This window comes from Chelon labrosus (assembly GCF_963514085.1).
Source record: "Chelon labrosus genome assembly, chromosome: 4".
Classification (NCBI taxonomy): Eukaryota; Metazoa; Chordata; class Actinopteri; order Mugiliformes; family Mugilidae; genus Chelon; species Chelon labrosus.
The window spans coordinates 4,847,855-4,867,208 of record NC_140340.1 but is presented as its reverse complement, the minus strand read 5'-3'; the positions used below and the strand labels follow the sequence as shown (position 1 = coordinate 4,867,208).

At 41.3% G+C, this 19,354-nt stretch overlaps 1 protein-coding gene across 1 annotated transcript in view; it reads right to left on the bottom strand.

The window, feature by feature from the left end:
* Positions 1-19,354, bottom strand: part of cntn4 (contactin 4) — a 135,983-nt gene that overhangs the window by 48,495 nt on the left and 68,134 nt on the right. The window contains exon 5 of the mRNA XM_084543425.1: positions 1,440-1,643. Coding sequence (XP_084399551.1) covers positions 1,440-1,643 — 204 coding nt within the window. The remainder of the gene's footprint in view (positions 1-1,439; positions 1,644-19,354) is intronic.

The window sequence follows — 19,354 nt, the reverse complement described above, 5'->3', positions numbered from 1 at the left end:
ATGTATTGTAGGTAAATGTCTAACCTGCCTCAGAAAACAATAGTTACATTCATACCTATATATATGTAATATACTGTACATAATTTTTAACAGATGCCTTATGCTCATTAAAGAATGACCAGTGAAAACATAACAAATTATTGTGGGGGGCCTCATGATAAGTCATACGAGGACAAATTCCATCCACAATGTCAATAATGCATTTTGAAGAGGGGTAATGATCACTCCTTGTAGGGCATATTTCATTATGTTAAATTAGCTCTGAGAACATAAATGTCATGAAAACCATTTCCAGTGAAAATCACATTTAGCTTTGTACTGTATGCCTTCATATTTGTCTGAATTAGAAATGGAAAAGGAACATATTTCGGGGATGGAAGTCCACAATTAGATTACTTGCTGACAATGACCTTTCCCTTGGAGTGCCTTGATAAGGCCAGCCTAAAGCATCAGACCCACATGTTAAAGGACATGCTGGAATTAGCAAAGAAAGAGATAATTAACCTTTGAATTTCATTTGTATTCTTTAAAACCCCGTCCTATTTTTAGATACCAACCAAGCCTGTGTGGACCGCTCTTGTTGTCATCATCACGCTGGGACTCGCACAGATTCTCTAACGTCCTGTATTAAATTCCCACTACTAAAATGGAAAAGCTTTATTTTTGGTGAAACAATGATGATACTGAATTGTACAAATGGAAACAAACGATAATACCGTCCAAATATGTAATGAAATTAAAACCAGAACAAAATTGAAAGAAATTTTTTAATGTATAATGCCTGATGATGTCATAACTAAAAATACCATGTAAGTTTGATAATGGGGGACAGGCTTTGTGGAGATGTTTTGTAATTGCATGGCTTTCAAGTAAGTTATTTTCCTTAAAGAACAGCCTCCTACAAAATCGTATACACTGATCAGGCATAACATTATGACTAATATTGTGTAGGTTTCCCTTGTGTGTCCAAAACAGTTGGGACTCATCAGAGAATGGACATGGGCCTTCTGAGGGTTCCTAAAGCATTTCTGAGTGTGTCTGTGTCAGGCTGCATCCTGCTGGGGATGGCTGCTGCCATCAAGGAGTGTCATTGCTATGGGGTGGGGGTGCCTGGTCTGGTCTAGGTGGGTGCTACATGTCTAAGTAACATCCACACCAATGAATGCCAGGTCCAAAAGTTTCCCAGAAGAACACTGCATTGTCACAAGATTGTAAATGTTATTTACTTCTCCTGTTAGTGGTCATAATGTTGTGGCTGGTTGGGGTACACCACAGAGGCACCATTTTCTGTGAAAGTAACACCAAAAGGACAGCACATCCTCCAACATAACAGTGTGATTACGCACCCCAGTCTACTTGAACAGACCTTTAATCACACAACCCGGAAATCATCTCCACATGTTAGCATGTCATAAGAGTGTTCTACAAGCAGAGCTCACCATCGCTGCGGAGCACTAGTGGAGTGGTTGGGCCCTGGACACGGGTCTTTGTTACGGTGTTGGTCACCACACAGGTGTAGTTGCCAACGTCTGAAGGCTCCACTTTGGCGATGTACAGATTCCCCGTCTCCTGGGAGATGAAGCGGCGAGTATCCTGCTTCACAAACGTCGGGTACTCATTAAAGATCCAGGAAAATATCAGAGCTGTGGATAAAGAAGAAGAAGAAGAAGAAAAGTAGGGGGTAATGAAAAGGGCTGGAGGCAACGGAAATACTTTGGCGGTGTCAAATAAGCTTTTAGAGAAACTGCTGACTAAGTTGGGTGTTATTATCTTTAAGGCGAAACTTCAAGACAGGATCTGTGATAGGTTAGGAACAATTGCAATTATCTGGGCTCACTTCAAACGGTCATTTTTCACGTGGATGAGTTCTTCTGGGATTTAGAAGACACTGGGTTTTGTGTTGTCATGACTAATTATGGTTCCCGAGACAGCCAACTTAAAAACAACAACAGAAATCACACAACAAAAAGCACTGGGCAAAACTTTACTAAATCTTAAAATGATGCTAAAATGACCAGAGCTAGCAATTAACCTCCTAAACTTTTACCCATTAGTGTCCCCTGGGATAACTGCTACTGACAAACAACTAGCATCACATTAAATGACAAAAGCAACTAATGAATAAACAATACATAAATAAACCAAGACCACCTTCACATTATCATTTAAACATAATACAATCATGTCATTAGCTAAGTTAGCCACACTACACACTAGCCACACTACACGCTAGCCAGCTAACAGTCCCAGTCTGTGATGCCGCGTTTAGCTAACGAGTGGGTCACCGAGCTAACCGTTGCTAATGCTAAGTAGTAGCCTAAATAACAATGCTTAAGAACTATCATGTAAAAAAAAGGCTTGCTGTTGTTCTTAAAGTATCTATAGAAATGTTATGTATTTGGCTGAACAATTGATTAAATAATAATAATAATAATAATAATAATAATAATAATAATAATAATAATAATAAACTTAACGTAATTACCAAAGTTGCTACTTGTTGTAGGACAGCTATCTGATTAGACGACTAAAACGGTTTAAAAGTAATTGAAATATAATAAAATTAAAATATTAACATAAAATATATCTTCAAAACAACCTAAAAGTAAAATTAACCTACAGTATCACTTGTCAGTTACCTACCTAACCTACGACGGTTAGCTTTGCGACCCAAATATAGCTAATGCTAATGCTCGGGCGCCACAAACAGGGGCTAGCCGGCTAACGTGGCTAACAGCTACCAACATGAGACGTTACACGATGCTAGCAATTATCAAAAATCTGAACAAAAGTTCGCGTTAGTAGTATAAAAATTTCTTTCATAGCTAAAACGAGCCTTTAATAAAGGTAACATTACATTTAAGATGAGTTTGAGGCACTGTCCGTTAATAATAAATATTGAGAAACAGGTCTGTAGATGTCAGTTAAGCTAATGCTAACATAATACTGACAGACTGCAGTGCTCCTAAATATAATAGCATCCAGGTGTATCTAATAATAGAGAATGCCATCTGCGATTTGCCAGGGGGGATGGGGGGATTTCCCTGGCTCTAGTCTGTATATCACTGCCTATGCTGAATTATTTTTATCCCTGGCAGATCCCTGCATCCCTACCCCTTCACTGTGATTAATGCTACTTCACCTATACTCAAAATAAAATGCCAATTATTATTTATTTATTTTTTCAAAATATAAGTTAAGTGCTGCAGTGCTAGATAGACAGATACTAGTCTATGGTGCATAAGTAAAGTGATCTCTCACACTTTATGTTCTGGCACTTGTGTGCAATTTTAGGGATAAGCCCCAAAGCATTAGTGTATAGTAAAAATCTGTGTACAAACAAACAAAAAACACATTATTCAGTCACTTGTAGCATTGCATTGGGGGAATTATATATTTTTTCCTAGATTCACCTGCAAAGTTTTATTTTTATTATGATGAATTTTCACTGACTTTCCTTGCCAGCTATAAATCCTATAAACACATGATGCACCACCTGACTTGAGGCCAGAAAACAGTTACTCCTATAGTGTATATTTTATAACAAATTGATGATTGGTAAGTATTATTAGACATTAGTTTCTAATCCGATCGAGTCATTTCACTTGTTCGCTCAGCACAGCACATGTAAACACAGAGGAGGGAAAACATTTTTATCCCAGATTCACTACCCCTCATCGATTTACAACTACGGATTTGACAGTGAGTTGTATGTTTCAAAGTCTAATAGAGGCCCATTTCTCAAACGTTCAGAATTTGACAGAACCCGCGCAAACACGCCGTTGCAATCAGAGTTATGATGCAAAAAGTTTCACATTCATGAGAGAGACATCATTTCTATCGCTAACAGCAAGTGGAAAGCACCTGTCAGGCTGCTATAATCAATAAACACTGTTGGGAGTTTAAATGTCAGCCTTTCCCCCGATGTCACGTGAGTCTGTTAGAGTTTTTCATAATGGCTAATACAAACATTTGAAGTCTGCGGTTTGCACGCCAATAAACACCACCCAGTTCAACAGGCAACACTGTGGATGGATGGCCTTAAGGCAGACCCAGAATTTCTACTGTACCCAACCATATAAATAGCTTTTGAAACTTTTAATCATAATCATGTGAGTAAGCAGACAGATCAAGACAGAAGACTTCGGTTCATGCAGTTATCTGCCTCATTAGGCCCAGATTTGACATCATTAGATGCTTTAAATAAAAAGAAGTAATTACGAAACTCAACAGATTCGACAAGTATTGAGGATTTTTTAAAATAACATCAATTATGTAATTAGTATGTAATAATAATTAATGACTGTTAGAGCATTAAATTAAATTAGTATGGCTCTCCATTAACCTGGTCAATAATCACATTTTTTTTGTGTTTCAACTGAGACAAAGGCTCCACAGACAAGAGTCAACGGCAATCCTTTCAGAATAAAATACAAATGCAATATACCTTCTTCAATACATATACACAATACATTTATCGTCACCAGTACCATAATGCATCCACCGACCTTCCATCTGCTGTGGGTTTCATAGGGAAATCAGAAATGCATTTCAGAAATGATTGCCAAGCAGAGAGCTGCTGTGTCATCTAAAATGAGATCTAACCACATTTTACAGCCCGGTGTCCTGCAATTTCAAGAAATGAGCATCATATGTGCTCTATATGTGAGCGAAGGAATAATGTTTACTAGTGTTCAAAATTCATACCTCCATTTATCTTTCAGCAGCGGCGCTAAATGAATTGGAGGCGGCATATCAGTAATAGAGATATATAGGTCAGGTTTGCTCATAATGGCAGTCACTCTTCAGTGACTTCTTCATTCTATCCGTGTCAACTCATCACATCTGAACGTTGTGACCCAATCTGCTGCTGTTTTCTTCTGCAGTCGGTCTAACTGACAGGCTCGTGCTATTTTCCTGCTGAGTTTAATCAAACCCAACCACTTGTTAGCAGACTAGCAATTAAACAAAACTGTCTTGGAGGAACCCTTCATCTTATCTCTCCTAGCTGTGTGGCCATTTATCACAGCACGATCTCATATACCTGCTGTCTGGAGGGAGGACATACTGTCCTGATCAGGACCATTTCAGGCGTGGGTTTACTGTTTGGCTGATGTGTGTGTGGAGCTGAACGTGTGGAGCGATGGCACAGCAGAGATCTATGGGGACGAGGGACACTTCAAGGCAGGATAAGGCATGCTGTTTGTGTTTGTTTCCTCTCCAATGCGTTTGGACTGTGGCTGCACCTGCTCTCATTCTATGTTTAAAACCCATATGACTACATGGCACAACATGAGCTGCAGAATACCGCAGAGAGCAAAAACATAATGAGATGTCTCACACAGCTGGCCGAACGGTCTTCACAAAATCATCCGGGGCATTGATTTTATGGGTTACACAAAACTCTCTGGTATAAAAACAAGACATCTCCAAGACTAATTGCAGAAGAAATCCAGCTGCCCTGCAGCAGTACAACCACTGTTGTGATAGCAGGAAATCCTTGTGTGTAGTGTGACCACAGTTTTCCACCTAGTCTATAAATTGATGTTGCAAAGGTTATTACAAAGTTGACAACTTGCAATCTTGATCTATGTCTGAAAGAGTCTAATTTAGGCCTGTCAAAAAAATAAAAAGTTTAAAACGAATCAGTGAATCAGTGAAGAACATGATCTATCGGAGATGGGTCTGCTGAAGTCCCAGAAGAGTCCTCTGTGGTTCCCCTCTAGGTTAAAGATCACTTTGCAGGAGTCACGATGAATAAAGCCGCTTCGATCACACAAGCAGACCCGGGAGCAGCTTCAAAGGACAAGCCTGAATGAATATTCAAAGGCTGAACAAGATGTGCAAGTCAAACATGTCCCTCTCTTTGCACTGCTAAGATCACGCCCACACCGATTTGTGATAATGAATAGACGGAGCACAAAGACAAAGAAGGTGGGCAGCAGTCACTAAGCAGGTCTATCATCCTTTATGACAGCATGAAAAGGGAACAACTCAATCAGGCTGGGGCACCTGTATACATAATATAAGAAACATGTTGTTTTTTATTGTAAGAGCCCTTAATTATCCCATATTATTAGTTGCTGGTCTGGGTGTTTGCATTACATTTACTTATAAATTAAAAGACTAATCTAGTAAAATATCCCTTTAAAATTCAGTTCTGTCTTTTTAAAGTTGGATTTTCTGTGCTTTACATTGGCCTGCAGAGCCCTGAGGTGGAGAAGAAATAGAGGAAAAAGAGAGATGAGTGGTAACACTGCGTGTGAGACCTTTATTTGTCAAACACTCAACATGTGCCTTGTGTGCAGTGATACAAATGAATCTATGGATGCCGTCCTCTAAAAGGTGTTCAAATCAAGTCTGGAGATTTTTGCAGGTCTCACTTCCCACTTCTTTAAAGTCGGCAGTGGGACAATGAGCACCTTGTGCTCACAGTTGATTTGGGGTCAGATAAACAAAATGCAGCAGATGACAACTGAACAAAGAGCTATAAATGACTGCTGTTACAGTCAGTGACGTCGGCAGCTGCTACGCTTTTTGTTTTTTTGTTTCCTGTAATGTGATTAATTTCTACACAATACAGGCCCCGGCCTGTTTCTCATCGTCCTGCTGCAGTCCCAAGGCAAAGCCGGCCCCTGACACTGTCCCTGGAGGCGGAGGGGGTGTAATACCCCCTCCTGCTAAAAGCAATGAATATTCATTTGGACACAAGCAACATTTATGACAAGCATAAACAACAACAACCCAAAAATATATATTTTTTTTGCCAGCAAACAAAGCAGCCATCTGCCAGCATAAAAACGACTGTTACATCAGGGCGGTTTGGCATCATAATCTGTTATCAGCATCAGCTGCCTCATCACTTGATATTAATAATACATGTAAGGCCACACTGTGACAACAATATGCATTTTTAATGACCAAATTACAAATCAGTGGGACGTGGACCTGCTGTAAAATGCACAAATTTACAACAAAACAGTGCATACCCGTCCTGTTCCAGGCTGTATAATTTCTCTGATTACTGGCGCCACTAGTGTGGCATTACATTTCTGAGTAGGAGGGGGTTGCTGGGTGAGAGTCAAACTGGGTAAAAAACGCTCTGATCTGGTACAACATGAACTACTTTTTCTACAATGCTTCCAAAGCCGTGGAGAAGAAGGCGCATGCAGTCGAACGGCATAATCCACACGAGGACAGCCCCCAAAAGTCTGCCGAGAGAACAAAATCACAATTTGGTCCTGTTAGAATCTACACAGGCACTGATTTAGGAGAGCATCTTCGAGAGGCTGCCTTTGCGCAGAAACAAACAAAGAAATAAAAAAAGGAACTCAGAAAACCCATCCTCTGTTAAACTACTGTCATCCCACATTGTGTTGTAGAGTGCAGTACTTCCACATCTCTGCTCCAGGCTCCAAAAATGCTCTGATCCACTGTTTCCTTTACAGGACCGGACAGGATGCACATGCTCAGCGCTCTCGAAGCCTCGGGTGGGGGAAAAAAAAAAAACAAGGACAACACACACACACTAAAAAAATCTACTATTAGTGGCACACAAGTGATTTCGGTCTTGAGTGCCCCTTAAAGGTCCTCCCCCCATTAGAAAATAGAGGTCAGCAGCATTAGGTGCACAACTAAACACGGTAATTGTGTAGTACAAAGAGCATGGCTGGGTCGCACTGGCAGCCCATTAATGTAGTTGGCTTTGAAAAAGGACAGACACTGACAGCCTCTAAGCTCGTCTCACTGCCTCAGATCCACGGTGACAGACAGTAGGAGAACTGAACTGCACATTTAGGAACGTTTCTGAGGCGGCTCGGTTTAAAAAGCCCGAGCCCGCCGTAACCAGGTTGTGTTAATCCATTCTCCTTTCCTTGAACTCTGCAGATAATAATCACCATATATTTCTGGCACGCTCTGACACTCTGGTCTTGTCAGACGGAGAGCGAGGGTGTGGATGCGGCGCCTCGCTCAGTCTCTGTGGCGGATTCAGGCCTGGCGGGGCGTCTCATCCACGATCTGCACTCAGCCCTCATCTCTCCGTCGATCCACTGCTGGCTGACAGTAAGAGCAGGTAGGATGTCTGATGACACCGGCCACATTAAAAGACATAACAGGGAAAAATAATAGCTCCTCCACGCTGAGACAAACTCGCGCTGTCTTGTCTGATGTGTGTTTTTGTGGAGCTAGCTGTGAAGCCATCATACTGTCTTCTTAGTTCTTCTTTCTTTTAAAAAGGTTATGTCTTCAAACATATATTATTGATTCAACGTGAAGATAAACACAACCCCAGTCCACATAATTCCATTTGTTTTAATGGAGAAAAATAAATGTATTTTCCAAGCGACGCTGGACGCCAGTGTTGGGAAAAGTATTAAAACTGTAAATTGGCATTTTCATTTTTTTTACAGAAAAAAATAAAAAATAAAATGACCATAATGACTCTTCACTTCATTTCCACTCTGTTGCTTTCATCCTCTTTCATTTGCTTTGATTAAATAATGTAGATTTATTTTAGACTGAGAAATTTAGACTGAAATTAAATAAAACACTTTTAATATTTTGTTACATTAATTACATTTTAATGTGATTTTGGCATCTAAAAGAAGCCGACTCCAATCAGGCATAACATTATGACCACCTTCCTAATATTGTGCAGGTCTCCCTTGTGGTGACTCATCAGAGAATGGACATGGGCCTTCTGAGGGTGTCCTGTGGTGTCTGGGAACAGGATGTTGTTAGTGGGGGGGCCTTTGAGGGGAGGGGCCCCTGTGGATCATCCCACAGATACTTGATCAGTTTGAGATCTAGTGAATTTGGAGGCCAGGTCAACACCTTGTGCTGTTCTTCATGTTTTATTTTTTTTTAGTTGTTCATAAAGTGTTTTTGTGTGTGTGTCTGTGTCAGGCTGCATCCTGCTGGGGATGGCTGCTGCCATCAAGGAGTGTCATTGCTATGGGGTGGGGGTGCCTGGTCTGGTCTAGGTGGGTGCTACATGTCTAAGTAACATCCACACCAATGAATGCCAGGTCTAAAAGTTTCCCAGCAGAACACTGAATTGTCACAGGATGGTCAATGTTTCTCCTGTCAGTGGTCATAATGTTGTGGCTGATCGGTGAGAAACCACTCTTTTCCAACTAACTGCCTGCTTTTCATTGTTCCCAGTTTGAATACTGTGATCCTCTGAGAGGCAGCTTGGCTGACCATGTATTTGTGTGTGTCTGGTGCTACCAGCCTAGCCAGGGTCTAGCCAGAGCCTGTTGAATCTCAATGTAGTTGTCACAAGATGGTCCATGTTATTCACTTCTCATGTCAGTGGTTTTAATGTTGTGGCTGATCAGTGTATGTCTTATTAAAGACTTCATAATCACTGATGATTAAAGGGATTGCAGAGAAAGTGTGCTACACTTTCAGGTTTAGCAGCATAAAATAACTGAATGTATAAATTATTACATTTTTATTCTCCGTTATTCATCCGAGGTTACGATGTCTATGTATTATGTTTTTGATGGTTTCAAGTCAACTAAAATACAGCAAACATTATAACTTTTATAAGATTTAAACATATACGGTCAATATACCTTGTGCATCAATGACACATTGGAGGTGCTCAGTGGAGTTAATTAACGACAGTGCCACTTTAACCTTCAATGTCCAACGTCAACTGTAACTTTCAAAATAGATTCTTACAAAGGAGGTGCATGCCTCTGAGAAATCTCAGTGTTATGACTATAACGTCTCTTCCCTGAAGGCGAGATTGCAACATCCATGCAACATCAATCTGATGCAGCTTTGGAACAGGCTCTGGCTTGCATCATTCTTTCAACAGGTACGAGTGAGCGCACTGGGATATATGCCACAAAACAAACCCTCAATGATTCTGTACTCTTGAGACGCGCTGGTTACTGTGATGCAGCTACTCTGTTGCCATAGATGAAGCCACTGCTTCTGTTATTATGAGGAAAAGAATCTGTGTATAAAAAATATATATATACCACAGTATATATCTCTAAGGAGTTCTCCACCGGTTTAAGATGATGTCTAAAAAAAATCATCAGAATCTTTTTTTTTTTTTTTCTTATTTTTTATTCCATGCATTATTCTTCCCTGCCAAGATGAGGTGCCTACACATACAGTATGTATCCCCGAGCTGCTAGCCTCAAGCGCAGTGAGCCACAGAGGTCTGTTAAGCTCATTTATCGCTTTCATTTTCAAACTTGTAGTCTCCAGCCAAGTTGGCAAGTTGGGGTGCATCACTCGAGGCAATATTTCAGGCTTTAACACAGCGCCCAAAAGGTTTTTCTTTCAAAAAAAAAGAACTCCCAACACTTCTTTGGATAGATGGAGTTCTGTTCACCTTCAGATCACTGCTTGCTATGCCCGTTCAGCTTTATCTTAACCTTTACATACTATCCAAGTCAAATTTTGACATTCATTAAATACCCTAAACTTCCTTCTTTTAGCCTGAAATCCGACGACTTTTCCTAAACTGACCGAAACTACACAAAAATGTAAATATTTTAACATGTTAAAAGTTTGCACAGCTGCTATTTCAGTAGCAGACAGCATGACAGCAAGATTTAATGTGCAGCAGGCCCTTGATATGTTCTTCCAAGATTTAAAAAATGACGAGTTCAATGGTTGCCGTGATTAAACCTGGTTATATTATAAATTCCAGCAGCTCCAGAGTGTTCGTGCTATTTTCAAATTCAATCAGATTTATGTAAATCATTAGGGCTTTTATGTTTTTATGTCTTATGTTAATGTGTAATCGCAGATGTTTTTTCTCCAAAAACGAATGTTGTAAAACTTAAAAAAACACACTCTCCCTGCTCTCTGAGAGGATTAATCCTACATTTATTAATGAGACATGAGCTATTTAGACATTCTAAATAGATCTGTAGTTTAAAATTTGGTAACGACACTTTCTATGAGGGAATTTTTGGTCTACTGTGAAGGCATTAAATGTTTTCCGGTAACTGCTGAACAGTCGTCTACAGCGGTTTGGAAGGATTTTAGGCCGCTCCTCTGAACAGAACTGCTTCAGTTAGCTTAATATGTTTAAGCGTCATTGTATATTGGATATTACTGTTTTATGAGAACTTACTAATTGTGCACTAGAAAAAAAAAAAACGTATCTGGAAACAGGATATCACAGCAATCATGTTTTGTTCAGTCCTGGTATCTCACAGTCTGACAGCCGAGAACAATAAATGAGCCCAATCCTTGGCAACCATACACCCAACACTTCATCTGTGAAGGCTCGCCAGATATGAGATAATATGGATTCATCTCAAAACTGCAGCCCAGTCCTCTGCTAAGCACGCTAGGTGTGTGGACGGAGCTGTCATGTTTTTGACTATTGTTATTTTCCCCTTGCGCTGCGGGTGACAGCGCATTTCTTCTGGGATGAAATCCCCGTGGGCACTGAGGGATTTGTGTTTATGTTGCAGCAGAGAAGAGCCTGAGGACACGCTGTGTGAGTGCAGCCTAGCACAGAGGAGGTGGAGGCACTTACACACCGTCAAAACGGGCATGTAGAAAAGGGAACAGCAACGCTCCCTTTGTGTACATATTGCCCGGAAGTAGATGTATATAACCCAAGTGTGAACTTATGCTCCACATCCTTCGCCTCTGTTTACGCTTCCAAAGCCCACACACAGCCGTGCGCTTCAAAAAACGCAACATAACAACAACTATGTGCACTGTAAACTTTAAGAAGCTTAAAAGGAGATTTAGGAAGCATGTCACTCACACATGTCCTCTGGGAAATGTGTGCGCTCGCTGCACAGACTCCTCCGTGACCTTTTCATACGTGATTAGAAACTCCAATCAACTCGCAGTGTCACTCTCGGAAAATACAGCATATCCCATTTCATGCTGCTGTCACGTTGCCGGCTGCTTGTCAGTGAAGTTTCTCTTTGCGGCGAGGTAACAGCAACATTATGTCAAAAAACTGAGAGGGTTTGGAGAAAAGACTCTGTGAGCTCGGCGTGGATGATGTGACAGAGACACGCGGTATTATTTCAGAGAGCTGAAGTCCCCAGACAGATGAAGAGGGAGAAGTATGATTGAGTATGGGATTGTGAAAGCAGATTACTCGTGTAGATTGTGAATGACAGTCCGCTAATCAGATTAACAGCAGAATAATCCGAGACGGGGAGAAAAAAAACAAACAGAAACTGCTAAATATGAGTCATGTACAGTATCGCCAATAACCACGGGAATAAACAAGGCCTTCGTCGTAGTGTGTGGGGGTTTTATAGTGATGCCTTCAAGGGGTAAATGTTTTATTTGACAGAAAGAGACACATCTGATATTCAAGTTGTAATTTGAATCCTGTAGCCAGATGACTCAATAAGCAACAAACAAAAATGGTGCGATGTTAGTGGTATAGTATTCTTTGCAGAATTATGCATAATATTGTGTATCTTGTGTATTGTTATTGGTGGAAACGCGGTTAAGACCAAAGTGTTTTTTCCATTTCCACTGAAAAGAACCTGGCAAAAGTTGCCATTGTCAGCACTGCCCATACACATTGTCGTCTGTGAAGGTTCTCAGTCATCCACGTCATGGTACGTGGACTTGTAGAGTTTTTGAGAAGACGTTTCGCACTCTGCATCAGTAGAAGTTTCCTACTTAAACCTCAAACTTCCCACCAGTCCCCTAGAACTGAAGAAGCTACTCGGATGAGTGGTGAAACGTCTTCTCAAAAAACTCTACAAGTCCTGTTGCTGTTTTTAAACGCTTTATTGGACACACACACTGTCAAAAATGGACATGGACATCTATCTATCCATAAGATTTTATTGAAGAGTGGTTCTGAAGCTCAGTGCAGTGGCTCCAGCCAATCACTGACTCAGTCTAACTCCTGGCTAATTTGAAAAATGGTCAAAAAAGCCAAGTGTGAGTTGAACTGAGGCAGACAGGGGGGACGCCTAATGCGCAGTTTATACTTCTGCATCAATTTGATGCCCAGACCCTAACGCCATAGCGTAACGTTCACATCCCCAGAAATGTATCACTGCGACGCAGACCACAAGAGCTGTGATCGGTCCGTCTGGTAGTAGTGTGTTTCCACTTTAGTATTTCCAGCTGCTTCCCCATGTCCACAATTTTCAAAAAGTTTTGGATCAATAAACATAGAACACATCGAGGAAAGGTTAACTGAGGAGGTTTGCAGATACAAACATTTGTGTGACTCATCTTCTGCAAAGTTTCTGTGAAAGTTTCAGTCGCCACTGTTGAAAGTGAAGCAGGAAGTAGAAACAAAAATTAGATCAGATGGCTCGGATATGTCCTCCGAATGGACCAAGACTGCATTCCCAAAGTAGCCCTGAGATGGACCCCACCTGGAAACAGGAAACAAGGGAGGCCAAAAACCACCTGGGGCAGACCTGTGACCTCAGAACTGTAGACAACAAACCTATCGCGGGGTGAGGCGCACCATGCTGCACAGGATAGGACCAAATGGAAGCAGATAGTCGCAGCCTTATGTTCCACCGGGAACAAAGAGGATTGACTAACTAACTAACTATGGAGTAAAGACACGGATCAAAGCTTTTCCACTAAAATACATTAATGTTACCAGGACATTTTCCAGCTGCATGATAAATGCAGTAAACTCTCAACGATGGGCCCTATCAAACACCATTATCTCAAACCACTCCTATCAACACCTGTGGAAGACTTCGGACAGACGTGCAAGACAGTTATCTGCCACCACCATTGTTGCAATAGCAAAGAGTGGGGAGGGGGCACCATATTTTGGAAAAAATGCTGTTCATGCCTTGCACAGAGTTTGGAAAATCTGCAAAGGAGGGGTGAAGCTGCTCTAGCAGCCGGTGGTGGAGCAGCACCTCAACAAGACATATTGTGTGTCAGCATCCGTAACACAAATATTAAAGTAAGCAACATCTCACATTTCTGTGTCATCATTTCTACATTTAGAGCTTGTGACATCCATATTTATTCATCATAATTTCGTTTGGCGTAGCTTGTAATGCTGCCATTGATGTGGCAAATGAGCTTGCGGCTACATATTGTGGTGAAAAATAATAATAATGAGGTATAGGGTGAGGTTTATAACACGACCAAATCACAACCTGCCATCAACAAATAGTCAAGAATCATGAATGATGTGTACTGTCAATACACATCAACACAGAAGCCCATACACACTAACCCTCCTAAGAGCAAACGTGCAAATCTGCTATATATTCATGGGCTACTATCCACAGATGTGTGCCCTCCCTACTAGCAGCACAGTAACACATTTCCATGCTTCTCACTTATTCTCTGTCTCCATCACAATCCCCACCCTTTTCTAACATGCACTTTCTTCTGTCCGAACGCGTCTTTCTGCATGGGCGAGCTCATGCTGCATACAGCGGGGCAGGACAGCTGCCTGCCATGCATAATGTGTCCTCTGAGAGCCCCCTCTGGCAGGTGGAAACCCACGAGAGCCCCGGCCATGCACACAAGAGTCTCCCCGGCACTATGGAAAGGTCTGCAAACATATGGCACTGGATAGGGACGTGAAAGGTTTTCCAGGAAGGTGCTCATGAGGGGAGTAAAGGGGGCTTAGGTGGCCTGACAGACATTATTGTCTTGTCGTTGGCTGTCACTCAGAAACATGTTCTCCATGCAAAAGAAAAGTCATTAAGTATGAATGAACATGTGAAAGATTTTCTCCAGGACTAAGCTGACAAGGTTTATATATAAAAGATCTTATACACAATACTGTGAGTGTGTCACTTACACAGACTAATACAACAACTCAAATGTCTTAATGAATTCGGATAAACAGCAAATTGCAATGAAATGATTTCACTCCAAGTCAAATCGAGCCCAGACTTCATGAATATAAACCCGCTCCCTATTGTGATCACCTCTCCTTCTCCTTTTTATTCTGCTGCTTGCAGGAATTTTCTCTCCCTTCGCTTCCTGGTGAACGGCTCTGCAGTTGGCCTTTTCCTCATTAGTCATCTTGTTTCGCTGAATTTGTGTGAAAGCGCACATCACTGGATATCTTCTGACGGGCCAAACAGATTTGCAATAAAATAAGAACACAGCCGAGATTGATGGCGGGAGCCGCTTCCTGAATTCGCGCCCCTGGTAGAGCATGAAAAAGCTTTCCAACGCATCTCTTCAGCTACTGTCCAATATATTGTATTTAATCGAACATGAAGTGAAATTTATCAAAATAATGTCAAACATGAACTGGATGGGTGTTTACTTTTAAAGAGCCATGCCGTATTTATCGGTTTGGTGAGTTTTAAACGTTTACTACAAGTCCCCTATACCCAACAGCTGAGCATTTTAGAAGCGTGAATGCATTTGTTCTGCTCTCACCAGCATCCATCGTCTCCCCATTTGTTTCTGTGCAATGTGAAAACTTGCGTCAGCTAGCAAAATACAGCACAGGCAGTTACATTAGTCTTAGAGGAAATGTGGTTCGGGTGCAGATTTGAAAAAGTCGACATTGCTTTGTCTGATAAAAAAAAAAAAAAATCACGTAACTGTAAAATACTTCAAGTAGAGTGAATGCAGACCTCTTGTAAGGATCAGCAATTTATCACAGGTTAAGGAAATATATAAACAAAATTGTAAATTGCTAGAAAAACCTAATGCGCATCAATTAGTTATACTTTCATTAAGAGTGTCTGACTCTCAGCCTCAACTCTCTTACAGCTCTCTAATAGATACAGCATGAAAATCTTGTGCATGAAAGCCTCTAGAATTTCCTGTAGTTTCAAGCAAACATCAGCAAATATTCTCTCCAGTGGATTAATACACATTTGCAGCTCTGCCTCGGTTTTATTTAAGTCAGGGCGGCTTATGTGAGATTAAGTCTAAATAAACTCACCCAGCGCAACAATATGGCTCAAACAACGACACAGAAGAGACAAATAAGTTATGGGAACACAGCCGAGACTTGTTTGAAAGGAACAACATGTTGGTTAGGGATGAGACACTAAAAAAAAGAAAAAGAAAAAAAGAAAAGAGCCCAAAGAATACCACCTTTGAGGAGGTGAAACTTGTGTGGCTCACATAGGTCCATTTTGTCAAAGCTGTTGGAACTGCAGAAATATACACAAGGTGCGCTTTAACCCAGCTGTTAACCCACATGTGGAAACATCAGACGCCACGAGACTATAGTCAAATGTGCTGGTCTTGTCATACTGACATCCGGTTCCTTCTAGGACAATTCAGTTTCAATTAAATTGATTTTATTTTGCAGACTAATGACATGGCCACGCTAATGGATGATCTGTCCAAAATGGTCACTCTGATTTCAGCAAATAAACAAATCTACATTTCCAGATTAGCAGCAGTCTTCCCTGCCGCTAGCGGAGGCAGCATATTAGTATGTATTATATACACCAATCAGGCATAACATTATGACCACCTTCCTAATATTGTGCAGGTCTCCCTTGTGGTGACTCATCAGAGAATGGACATGGGCCTTCTGAGGGTGTCCTGTGGTGTCTGGCAACAGAATGTTGTTAGTGGGGGGGCTTTGAGGGGAGGGGCCTCTGTGGCTCATCCCACAGATACTTGATCAGTTTGGGATCTAGTGAATTTGGAGGCCAGGTCAACACCTTGTGCTGTTCTTCATGTTTTTTTTTTGTTGTTCCTAAAGTGTTTTTGTGTGTGTGTCTGTGTCAGGCTGCATCCTGCTGGGGATGGTCCCTGCCATCAAGGAGTGTCATTGCTATGGGGTGGGGGTGCCTGGTCTGGTCTAGGTGGGTGCTACATGTCTAAGTAACATCCACACCAATGAATGCCAGGTCCAAAAGTTTCCCAGCAGAACACTGAATTGTCACAAGATGGTCAATGTTATTCACTTCTCCTGGTCATAATGTTGTGGCTGATCGGTGAGAAACCACTCTTTTCCAACTAACTGACTGCTTTTCATTGTCCCCAGTTTGAATACTGTGATCCTCTGAGAGGCAGCTTGGCTGACCATGTACTTGTGTGTGTCTAGTGCTACCAGCCTAGCCAGGGTCTAGCCAGAGCCTGTTGAATCTCAATTTAGTGTCTTTTATTTCATTTTCTATTGTGCATGAGCAACTGGATGGATGTCCTGAACAAACTGTGAGCTGGTATTTACAGTATGTATTGACAAGTAAAGGTTTCCGGGTGATTTTGGTGAATTCCTCATTAAAGGTCTAAAACATTGCAGGCAAAGCTGCTTGTACATATTTGCTCTGAGGCCAGATTAGTGAGTGCAAACTGAAGACACATCATTATATTCCGTGTTGATCTGCTTAATGCTACGAGGACTGCAATAACAACCGAGCGACTAGTTCATCCAGCTGAATGACACGATGATAGCAGCTTCTGCTTCAGCTGAGAAATGTAACTCACAAAAATGGACTTCTAATTGACAGCTTGTATTGGCTCTGTTTGTTAGTGAGGAGACAAGTGTCTTGAGGGGGCTTTTCATGTGCCTGAAGTTGCCTGACATGTTGGAATTATTTCCCTGTTGGTCTTAAAAACCAAACTAATTGGATTGCTTCAGCACAAATTGGCAGATTTGAAGAGAGCCAGCGAAGCAACCGTTCGCAGCATCGAGAACAAACAGATACGCTCGCGTCAGACCAACTATTTAGAAATAAATATAAAATTCCAGGTTGCCACGCAGCTTGCCAAGCTTCCACCAGGTGAAACCCCAGAAGAATACACGCTCCGCACAATTACAATCAATTCCAGACAAGCAGCATTTTTACCACAGCAGACTGGTGCATGAATCCATGATATCTGCTCGGTGGCTGTCAGCTGGGGGGGGATGTAATCCGAGCAGCTGTTTAGCATTTAGCAGCTCCAGCAAGAGAAGAGAAGACGCTACAAAAGGACACATCTGCTGCAATTAGACTCAGAAATGTAGCTCCATACCAAACAGCACATCCAATTTATGGTACATGTGCCTAGCAACTGAAGGAAGAATGTCCATTTGAAGAGGTCCAGTGAGTTAACAGAATATTTTCTGCAGAATATTTTTGTTCACATCTGAAGCTACAGCTAACCTTCTCCTAGTAAGCTTAGCTCAGCATTAAGACCGGTTACGTTGGTGGGTGCTCCAACCTATGCTTAAACTTGTGAAATGACGGAATTTATTTTTCATGGATGTCCCCTGTGCTCTCGTCAGATAGAAGCCATCAGTGTGTTTACTGGCTTTATTTTTGTGTTCTCGTGCAGGGTGCATGGAAACTCTGACTAGACACTATAGGTTAAACCAATGAAGACAGAGCCGTAGCACATTCAAGCATTTGCCGTGACACTTCCTCATTAACGCGTTGGTGAAAACTACAAATAAAAAGAATACAAAAACATTATAGTGTCCATATACTATAAATGTTCCTGTTAAACAAATAATATACAATCAAACCAACGAACTCACGGCATTACGTCTGTGGTGATTCAATGTAGACAGTAGCAGGTTGCTTCAAGAGCATGCACACCTCCTCAGAGTCAGGTAAAATGGTGAAACAGGAAGTGACTGAACAGGATGTGGTGTCACCCGGAAGTGATGTCATTACCTAATGAAAATACCCCAAAACTAATCTACACCCTACGACTACAAATAATGAACAAATAAAGAGAGAATGTGAAACTTAAAGAAAATGCCTAACCTATGTTAGGTCACTGAGCCTCAAAATCTGGCAGAAGAACAGTTTTATAGTGCCTTGAATCAGTGGTCTGCACCTCAACGTTTATTACAAGTCCATCCTTTCCAAGGAATATCGTTCAGTACTGCAACATGCAGCAGCTAGCATTAGCACTGTACATCAGCTGGTCAAATGTTCATTGTTTCTGATGGGTGGCCAATGTGCCTTCTTGAATGTGAACAGTATAAACACGGACAGAGGAACTGCTCCTCAAAAGTGAAGCTAAAGCAAGTAGAGCTCCCCCTGGTGGCTGGCTGCAGCATAGGTCATAAGCTCCGCCCCCCGCCAAACTAAAACACTAAAATATACCTCAAATCATTTTTTTTCAAGGATGGTTTCTGTCATTTTAGGTAGTTAATATAATGCTGATGCATGTTCAAGTGTCAATTGTTTGGATAAGTTTTGTTTTAGTTAGTTATTGGATGCTGTAGACTCAGGATGTGACATAATACCCGTCACTATGCCTACCACTCCATAAAGCGGTCCCGTGACAGTTGCAAAAAAGATTTTAAAAAATAAGCACAGTGTATAATCCAACATTTCCTTGGCCAATGCAAGGAAGTGGGGGCGCATTGTCCATATTTATATACAGTCTATGCGAACAACACTAAGCTGTTGAAATTCACAATCCATGCAAGTAAGTACATAGTGTAAGTATATAACGTAAGTATGCAATTTAA